Here is a 10,619-nt window from a genome sequence, read left to right as displayed (position 1 = left end):
TCCTTAGCAGGGGTTGTATTACAAAATAGAAGAGGACCGCCGTGCCAGCGACACTCATCATCCCGCTCAGCCCCACAAGGGACCCCCGGCTGGACCGGGGTCTCTTCCCGCTCGGTTTTGTCGGCCTCTGGCTCAGGGAGGCCCGACAAGAAATGCTTTTAAGAACTGAAAAGGAAGAGTTTTGAGTGAATGAGCCAAACAAGATAAAGTGAGGATTTTGGCTAGATCATAAACAAAGCAGTGATAAGCAATTCTCACAACCAATTCCAAGTTAGATTTTATTTTGTAATGTATCGTCATTCCAATACATTCTTGAAATCCCCAAGATGGGCAAGAAATACAATAAACAATTAGAGAATACTGATGAAAGTAGGTGACCGTGGGCAGGGCATCCTCTTGCTTCTCCCCACTCTTCAAGTATATGACCACTGACCTGAAACCAACCTCTGTGGCAGACTGGCAGAGGAATTAACAAGGTAGAGAGGGTGTGTGTTGTAGAGAGGGCTGTGGGTGTGTGTGTGTGTGCGTGTGTAGAGGGGTGTGTGTGTGTGTGTGTGTAGAGAGGGCTGTGTGTGTGTGTGTGCGTGTGTGTAGAGAGGGGTGTGTGTGTGTGTGTGTGTAGAGAGGGCTGTGTGTGTGTGTGTGCGTGTGTGTAGAGAGGGGTGTGTGTGTGTGTGTGTGTGTGTAAGGGGAGGAAGGAAAGACATGCTTCTCCATGAGCCTCCTCTGTGCTGTTTGCTCACCCATTTGCTCCACGTGGTGAGTTTTTATACTTACTTTATAAATCTAAACGGACAAATTTAAATAGTAAGTTAGTTGTTCTGTTATCAAGCATGCATACTCACTCCTCACAATTTTGGTTGTTTTTTCTCAGTTGTGGTCAAAGTTAGAATGACCTAGCCACTGTGGACATACATTTCACCAAGTCATTTTAACAAGATACAGGTGTTCTCACAAACAGCTTTTAAAGAAGGAAAACTTACACAGAAGAGTCCAACTATAATTACAAAAAAACAAAAACCAAAAAAAATCTCTGATTTTATTTCTTACATATTTTTGCACAAGCTGGAACAAGGCGACTGAAAGCTATTATATATGGTGAACAGCTGACAGAAAGAGAGCCCAGATTTAGGGTTTTCCCCATGTATTAGTGAGCTTGGGCTGCCATAACAAAATACCATAAACAGAGTGGCTTAAAGAACTGAAACTTACTTCTCAGAGTTCTGGAAGCTGAAAGTCCAAGATCAGGGTGTCAGTATGGTCAGGTTCTGGTGAGAGCTCTCTTCCTGGTTTGCAGATGGCTGCCTTCTCATTGTGCCCTTCTCACATGGTGCAGAGAAAGAGCAAGCTCTGTGATGTCTCTTATAAAAGCAATAATACCATCATGAAAGCCCTATCCTCACAACTTCATCTAAACCTAAGTGCCTCCCAAAGGCCTTATTTTCAAATACCATCACATTTGGGTTAGGGCTTCAACACATTAATTTTGGGAGGACTGAAACAGTCCATAACAATCCACATTCCACCAAACACTTGTTGCACACAAGCATTACATAAAAATACTGATGTTTATTCACAAAAATACAGACAATTTATTTTCACATAAAACAATAACAAATAATTTCTCCCTGCTCAGAAGTTTCTCATTCTTTGAGACATCCTTGTTCTTTTCCTGTTAGCCTGTCTCAGGCATGTTAGATTTTTACATTCTGAAGATTATCTATCCTCATATCCATGGAGACAATATGGTAATGACTCTTTGCTTCATACCATTATGAGTGCTATCTTTACCGCCCTAAAGATTCACTCTGCTTTATTTTCACCCACAAGTTTCTGTCAGCTGAAAGTGGCACCCTGTTTTACGAGGAAGTTCCTTACATTTGATAGTTCTAGTTCTGAGGAACAGACTCATACTCTTTTCATGTGACCTTAAATCAGTCTTAAGTCCCATTCACAAAAATGGACTTCACAATTCCACTTTCTTGTGACCAATGAAACATCCTTAACACTACACTAGAAATAAAATATCAGTAATTCTTATAAAATAAAAAATGGTCTTCAGTCATAATGACAGATCCAATTTTCTAAGCTTGCCTTAGTTGATTTCAAATCCTCAGGTCAAAAGTCACCAATGACTTTTGCTCTTTGGCTTTCAAAGTGACATCATGAAATGGTCCCATATATACAAAATATATGTCATAGACAAATACCTTTTTCCCATGCCTCTGACTCTGCTTCTTTAACAGCTTCTTTCTTTACTTTCATGGATTTAAAACCACTTGGGCTTTTTCTTCGGAATGTGTATTCTGATGTCGAATCAGGGATGAGCTCCGACTATATGCCTTCCCACATTTACTACATTCATAGGGTTTCTCTGAAGAATGACTTCTCTGATGTCGAATAAGGTCTGAACCACTGCTAAATGCCTTCCCACATTCATTACACTCATAGGGTTTCTCTCCAGTGTGACTTCTTTCATGTAGAATAAGGGATGTGCGCTGACTAAAGGCCTTCCCGCATGTTTTGCATGTATATGGCTTTTCTCCGGTGTGAATTCTTTCATGTTGGGCAAGGTGTGCACTCTGACTGAAGGCCTTCCCACACTGATCACATTCATAGGGTCTATCTTCAGTATGAATTCTCTTATGTCGAGTAAGAGATATTCGATGACTGAAGGCTTTCCCACATTCTTCACACTGATAGGGTTTTTCTCCAGTATGAATTCTCTGATGTTCAATAAGAAATGACTGGCGGCCAAAAACTTTACTACACTTATTGCATTTAAAAGGTTTTTCTTCAGAATGAATGTTCTGATGTATTTTAAGGTTTGCAGTTCCACAAAACATCTTCCCACATTCCTTACATTCAAAGAGTTTCTTTTTCTTTTTATGAATTTTTTGATGTTGAATAAGGGATGAATGCCGATTGCAGACCTTCTCACATTTATTGCATCTGTATAGTTTCTTTCCATTGTGAGTTCTTAGATGCAGAATAAGGGTTGAAAGCCGCTTGAAGACCTTCTCACATTTATTACATTTGAAGGGTTTCTCTGAAGTGTGAATTTTCTGATGAAGCATAAGGGGTGAAATCTTATTAAAGGATTTCCCACATTTTCTGCATTTATAAGGATTCTCTAAATGGTGACTTCTCTGCTGTAGACTCTGAGATAAGACCTTCTCACTTTCAAGGGTTCTCTCTCCAGTATGAATTCTTTTATGTATAATAAGGACTGATTTCTTTTTGAAGACTTTCGCACATTGATTGCATGTATGTATTTTCTTTACATTGTGAATTCTCTTATGAAGTAAAAGGGATGACATCTGACTGAAGGCTTTCCCACATTTTCTGCACTGGTGGATGTTCTCAATGATGTGAATTTTCTGATGTGTACTGAGAGATGGGAATTGATGCAAGACCTTCCTACAAATAAAGGTTTCCTTTCCATCATGAATTCTCCTATGTAAAATAAGGGTGGTTTTCTGATTGAATTTTTTCCTACATTTATCACATTCATGGATATTTTTTCCATCATGAATTCTCTGATGAAGAATGAGGGATGAGATCTGTCTAAAAGCTTTTCTACAATTACTGCATTCATAAGGCCTCTCTCCAATATGATAATTCTGATGAAGCTTAAGAGATAAGCTTCGACTAAAGGTTTTCCCACAGTCATTACATTTTAAAGATTTCTTCCCTGAATGACCTTTCTTGGGTTTTATTAGGGCTGAATTTTTGTTGTGGCCCTTCTTCCCTATGGGAACTTTTTGTTGTGCAGAAACTGGTTTGTGATAGATGCTTTGCCCAGATTGGTTGCGTTGATTTGGAGGCAACTTCTTGGTCTCACACTTAGGTCCTGAGTCTGAAAGACATCAAGAAATTAAATGTTTGTTTCCCTGTGCTGGAAAAATGAAGTTTGTATAATATAAATGCAGTCACTGTCAACCTCAGTCATAATAACCATGATACTAACCAGAACAATAACTTTTTAGTGTCTTATTATTGTTTCACTTACCATACTAAGGGCTTTTCAGAAATATTTAATAACTGGAATTCAAGAGAGTTTGCAATTTGAAAATGAATAAATCAAAGTTTTATTTATAGGATAAATTTTATACCATATACCACATTAAACTCCATTCATTAGAAAGGTTATTCATTAGATATTTTTATCATATGAATTGTTCAAAAAAGGCAAATCTATATAAACAGAAGTGATTGCCTGGGGCTGGAGGTGGAAATAAAGATTAACTGTAAATATGCATGAAAGATCTCACTGGGGTGATGAAAATATTCTAAAACTAGATTATGGGGATGGTTACACTACTTGGTAAATTTATGAAAAATCAATGGATTATACTCTTAAAAGGGTGAATTTTATGATATGTAAATTATACCTCAATAAAGTCATAAATTTTAAAAATGTATTCTTAAAATCAAATCTTTAAAAAAAACCTAGTAGTAATTAGAATTGAGCATTTAGATATTTAGAAGGGTAAAAACTTAACTCAGAGAAGTAGGAAAAACTCTAAAAAAAAAAAAAGGTAAACTACATGTGTGGCACACTGATTATAAATTTGAGTGTATATGGCACAATAAACAGAACACAGACTTTAGAACCATGTTATCCAATACAGTAGCCACTAGTCATGTGTAGCTACTGAGCACTTGAAATATGGCTGGTCTGATTTGAGATGTATTATGAGTATAAACACACACCGGATTGTGAAGACTTAGTACACAAAGAAGTAAGTAAAATATTTCATTATAAAAATATTGATTACATGTCATAGTATTTTGGATACACAGGTTAAATAAAATATATTATTAAAATTAATTTGACCTATTTTTTAAAATTTATCTTAACATAGATACTAGAAAAATTTTAATTACATATGTGGCTCACATTATATTTCTACTGGACAGCTGTGCTTTAAAGGCATACTTGGAATTTACTGAAGTGCTTGTCATTTACCTGCATCACCATGAAAAACTCTCTTTACCTTTTATTACTATCAGCATTATGCTCTTTGAAATGTAGATATAATTACCTACCTCACAGTTTTTTTGTGAGAATTGAAAATAACATGTACAAAATTTCTGGCACATACTATACCTTCCTATCTGCCATTCCAGTATTAAAAAATCTGAGAGCCAAAGCTTTCTTTTCTTTTTTCTGTGTGTGTGTGTGTGTGTGTGTGTGTGTTTGTGTGTGTTTGAACATTTGGAACAAAACCCCCTGAAGTACAATTAGGTTATTCATACCCTTCATTTATTGTACATAGGAAGCTAACTACTTACATTTTTTTTTTCCTTTTTGTCTTTTTTCATGTCCGGCAACGGATCGCAACCCTCAGTGTCGCGCCCGTACCGGACTGGGATCAGCAATGGGATTGCAACCCTCGGTGTTGCGCCCACACCTCGCTCAGCCAGTGAGCGGGAACCGGTCTGTATGTGGGATCCGAACCCTCGGCGGGAGCGCCACTGCGCTCCCAAGCGGCACACTGTAGCAGTGCGCCACCGGGCCGGCCCTAAATCACATAGCTACTTTTTTTTTTTTTTGTCCTTTTTGTGACTGGTAAGGGGATCGCAACCCTTGGCTTGGTGTCGCCCACACCGTGCTCAGCCAGTGAGCGCACCAGCCATCCCTATATAGGATCCGAACCCGCGGCGGGAGTGCCACTGCGCTCCCAGTGCTGCACTCTCCCGAGTGCGCCACGGGGTCGGCCCTAACTAGTTACATTTTTTTTGTGGAAATATTAATGTATTTGATTTGGGTGTATTGCTCTAACACCTACTGTGTGTGTTACACAATATGACCTGTTTACTCTTCTAAAATCTAAACAATTTTGTATATGAAACACATTTCACTCCAAGGGTTCTAGAGAAAGCTTTGTGGACCTGCAGCTGTTTAATATCTGGCAGTAGCTATCATTATAGTTATTATTAGTAGAAGTACCACAAAATAATCTGGCAAAAATGGAGAATGAAAGAAGGGAGATAACTGAAACTTTGACAGTGAAGTTAGTGGCATCCTCCAGACAAGAAATCCAGGATTTATCTTATAATCTTTTCTGCCTCATATTCCATAAGTCACATAAATTCTGCTGCTTCTCCCATCCACATTTTCCTCAAATTCCTGCCTTCTTTTTTTTTTTTGCATCTTTTTTTAATCAGGATCTCACTCTTTCTTGTGTTGAATACTAACATATCCCATTAGCTCCTCTCCCTGTTTTCAATCTGGAAGTCCCTTAAACCACAGCATATACCAAAATTAATCCCAGGTAAATTAATTATTAGTTTAATATTAAAATATAAAACAATTAGCAACAAACTAAAATAAGATAATATGGAATATATCCCAAATTCTAGAAAGCAGACAAATTTCTAATTATAGAAATAACACGAGAAATTACAATGTGAATGACAACACCTTCAGCCACATGAAAATGAAAAAAACTTTCATATACCCAAATAGAAAAGTAAGAGGTAAGTAAAATAAAAAGCCACAGGACAGAATACGGAAATATTTGAAATAAAATGGGATGTCAAATGGTTAATGTCTTTTCTATATTAAAGTTAATTACAAAAGCTAAAAAGAAAAAAAAAGAAGTATGGTTTATCCAGTGTACATAGACCAATGTGGATAACCAGCAAATCCATATGGGCTCAAGAGGCAAACTGCCAGAGCTCCAAACCTTGCTCCAGCACTTCCTGGATGGGAGATCCTGTGAAAGTTATTTAACCTAGGACTCAAACTCTCTTCTGTCACATGGGAATGACAGAGGTTCCTACAAGTGTTGTGAGGATTAAATGAGATAATGAACTTATAGGCCTTCACAAAGAACCTGCACATAGTACGTTCGCAATAAATGCTGATTGATATTAACTTATTTTAGTAACTTAAGAGAAAAGTTTTAACGACAGTATCCAATATCAGTGAGTATGGGAATCAAAGTGACACTATAATCCCATTACTGTTGATGGCACTGATTTGATAATTCTTTTTTAGTTATACTCATGGCTATAATTTATTACAGTGAAAGGATACAAAGTAAAATCAGCAAAGGGAACAGGTTAATGGCGCAAAGTCGAGAGGAAACCAGGCGTGAGCTTCCAGGAGTCTTCTCCCCCTGGAATCACAAGGGCTACACTTCATTCCTCCAGCAACAAACTGCAACAACATGTGAGTTATGCTGTCTACTAGAAAAGCTCAATGGAGACTTATGCCCAGGTTATTTATTGAGGGTTGGCAATTTGACAATTCTTCTGAAAAGCAATTCAGAAGTATCTAGAGTATGAAAAGTAGTCCTACCCTTTGGCCCAGTGATCCTACTTCTGTGATTCAATCCCCAATGGCAAAACCACTTATGTGAGGGGTCTTCAAAAATTCATGGAAAGATTCATATTATCTTTTAATTCTATTATTCCACATGCTTTTTGAAGTACTCTCATATAGATATGTTGAGATTAATAAGAAATTAGAATCTAAATGGAAAACAGGTCACAAGAGTCTACTAATAGAACATTTCTACTAAAACAAGTGAAAAAAGCAGAAATATATGAACTTTATGATAATAACCATGAAAATCAATTTCATGAAATAAACAAGTATAGTTATCAGTGATAAATATGTGTAACTGTTTTTGTCTTTCCTTGTTCCCAACTTTATGTAATGAAGCTAAATTTCTTCTATAACTTAAAAACAGAATTTTAATGAAGGACATTTCTCCTCCTTTCACGTTGACATGAAGATGGTCCCTCCATCTGCCGTCTGGCTTCTTCTTATTACACACTCTTAGAACTTGGAAGTCACCAAAGTCAGATGCCTGAGTAAGTGCCCTTTTCTCCCAGCTTACAGCACACTGCTGGTCCCTAGCTCCTAGAACAGCATGTCCTGTCCAAGCAGAAACTCTATGAATGCTACTTAAAAAAACAAATAAAAGAATGCCTAACATGGCCAACCAAAGGGCATGTAAAGGAAATGAGTCCTTGAAAAGTAGCCAAAAAGAACAGTTGTGTAAAAAATTAACTTTTTTTTTTAAAGCATGCAAAAATGATGCAAATTTGAACATTATCATGGTTACTGTTATCACCAGAGAGGTTGGGATACACTTTCTCTGAAGGGAAATATAAAAGTAACACAGGCGAGGGATAGGTGTGGATGACAGTAGGAGGAGCTGAGCTTCTGGATACAGACTGGAGGCTGGACTTCAAACCCAGCTCCACTGACACTTCCTAGCTGGGTGACCTTGGGTAAATCACCGAACCTCTCTAAACCTCAGTTTGCTTATCTGTAAAGTGGGGGTAATAATAGCACCTACCTTATAGAGTTGTTGGGAGGAACCTATACTTAGAAGAGTGCCTGACACCTAGTAAGGGCTTATTAAATGTTGGTTATTCTCCCACTAGGACTCATACTTCAGTGACCTGCATTCTCTGTGTAAGCCTGGGGCCTTTGAGGTGGGGGGAGTGGGCTCTCAAATAACATCTTAAAGAGGTTGCCACCTCGTAATCACATGGGCTCTTACACAGAATGCCTACTTCTACACTGCAATAGACTGAATGTTTGTGTCCCCCCAAAATTCACCTGTTGAAATCCTAAGCCTCAAGGTGAGGGCGTTAGAAGGTGAGGCCTTTAGGTAGTGAATCAGGTTGTGAGGGTGGAATCCTCATGCATGGTCTGAGTGCCCTGATAAAAGAGGCCTGAGAGCTCCCTTGCCCCTTCCACCACGTGAGGGTAGAGTGAGAAGGTGCTGTCTATCAACCAGGAAATGGGCTCTTACCAGAAACTGAATCTGCCTTGATCATGGACTTCCCAGCCTCCAGATCTGTGAGAGAAATTTCTGTTGTTCATAAGATACCCAGTTTATGGTATTATTATAGCAGCCTAAACAGACTAAGACATATGCTTCAGTTTTGTCACTCACCAGGGCCCGGGCGTCTTCTCACTGGCTCCACTATCCAGGGCGCTTTCCCTTTCTCCAATAAAGTGATCACATTTGGCCTCCGAAAGGAAAGACCTGCACACAGGACAAACATGGGAAGTGACCACAATGTGGGCAGCACAAAAGTCAGAGCCAAGCCCTTGTCAAAGGAATAAGGGTTTATTAGCATGAAGGAAGCACAGAGGATGTGAAGGGCAGCTGGAGAATGGAGAGTGTAATATTGTGTTTTATAATAAGAAATCAATATTTGGTCTTTATTTGTTTCCTGGCATATATTCCTACAACCCTTCAAATCTCCAAAGTGATAAGTGTCTTTTTGTATGCTAATGAGATAGCTGGTGGCTGGGGGCTCCTGGAAAGCCTCTTGATGGGGACTCGTTGCCAGGGGAACCAACCACATGATTACAGGGTGAAACTTTCAGCCCCACTTCCTGTTCTCCCTCAGGGTATGGGAGATGGATTGAAGGTTGAGCTCATCACCAATGACCAGTTATTTAATCAACCTTGCCTATGTAATGAAGCTTCCATAAAAACCCAAAAGGACTGGATTCAGATAGCTTCAAGGTTGCTGAACATTTGGAGGGTGGCACCCCTTCCCTGATACCTTGCCTTATGCATCTCTTCCATTTGGCTCTCCACCTGTATCCTTTGTAATATCCTTTATACTAAACCAGTAATTGTAAGTACAGGGCTTTTCTGAGTTCTGTAAGCTGCTCTAACAAATTATAGAACCTGAGAAGTGGGTCAAAGGAACCCCCAATTTATACTTGATCAGTCAGAAGTTCCAGAGGCCCACACTTGCAACTGGCATCTGAAATGGGGGACGGTCTTGTGGGAATCAGCCCTTAACCTGTGGGATCTGATGCTATCTCCAGGTAGATAGTGTCAGAATTGAATTAAATTATAGGATACCCAGCTGGTGTCCACTGAAGAACTGCTTGGTATGTAGGAGAAAACCGCCACACATCTGGTGTTGGAGTGCTCCGTGTTAAATGGTGAGCGTGAAGGTAGGAACAACAGTTTGGTTTTTTAAATCTCATACAGGGAGGATGAAAATACAGTTATAGCCAGTAGAGTTGTTCTAATTCTAAAAAGCCAACTATTTTCCTGAAAATTGGGTCAGACACTCTTAAGGCTATTTATTAAGCTGTTGTCTTTAAGCTGTTGTCTTTCAGCTCCAAACCCCCACACTTCTGTTTTGTGATGCCGGGGCTCAGGCTTTGCAATCTACACTTCCCCTTTGCCAGCTGCTTCCTGTCAATGTCCACCAATAGCGGCTCTGTTGGTTTCGATTTCTGGTTTTATTTTTTCTTGCACTCCCAGAACTACCCTCAGCTCACCACTTCAGAAGTATAAACCAACCAAGCAGTGCACCACCTCCTACTTCAGAAGTCTGAGTTCTGGCTCTTATAGGGCCCTTTCTTTTACTCCTAAAAACACCAAACTCTTTCCTTTGGCCTTCCAGCCCAAGGAACGGTGGCAGCATCCAGCAGTTACACGTCTCTGCATTACATCACTGTCCACTAGTCACCTTTTAACAGCATCTGTTAAATCAATTTCTTATATTAAATTCTCTCTTTTTTTTTTTTTTTGTCTTTTTCCGTGTCCGGCAACGGATCGCAACCCTCAGTGTTGCCCCCGTACCGGACCGGGACCGGCAACGGGATCGCAACC

At 39.2% G+C, this 10,619-nt stretch overlaps 1 protein-coding gene and 1 long non-coding RNA gene across 4 annotated transcripts in view; one reads left to right on the top strand and one right to left on the bottom strand.

Annotated features, from left to right (window-relative positions):
- The first annotated feature begins 572 nt into the window (after positions 1-572).
- On the top strand, positions 573-1,391 carry LOC103603557. The gene is made up of 2 exons (XR_551627.1): positions 573-608; positions 661-1,391. It is a non-coding gene; the product is annotated as an uncharacterized LOC103603557 (long non-coding RNA).
- The window catches only part of ZNF667 (zinc finger protein 667), a 28,886-nt gene continuing 19,294 nt past the window's right edge, over positions 1,028-10,619 (bottom strand). For all 3 annotated transcript variants that reach the window (XM_008588113.1, XM_008588114.1, XM_008588112.1), the window contains exons 4-5: positions 8,928-9,020; positions 1,028-3,859 (exon numbers count right to left, since the gene is read on the bottom strand). In XM_008588113.1, coding sequence (XP_008586335.1) covers positions 2,262-3,859; positions 8,928-9,020 — 1,691 coding nt within the window. In that variant the 3' untranslated portion in view covers positions 1,028-2,261. The remainder of the gene's footprint in view (positions 3,860-8,927; positions 9,021-10,619) is intronic.

The sequence above is a fragment of the Galeopterus variegatus genome, unplaced genomic scaffold (assembly GCF_000696425.1).
Source record: "Galeopterus variegatus unplaced genomic scaffold, G_variegatus-3.0.2 Scaffold4675, whole genome shotgun sequence".
Taxonomy (NCBI): domain Eukaryota; kingdom Metazoa; phylum Chordata; class Mammalia; order Dermoptera; family Cynocephalidae; genus Galeopterus; species Galeopterus variegatus.
This window is presented reverse-complemented; position numbering and strand designations above follow the sequence as displayed.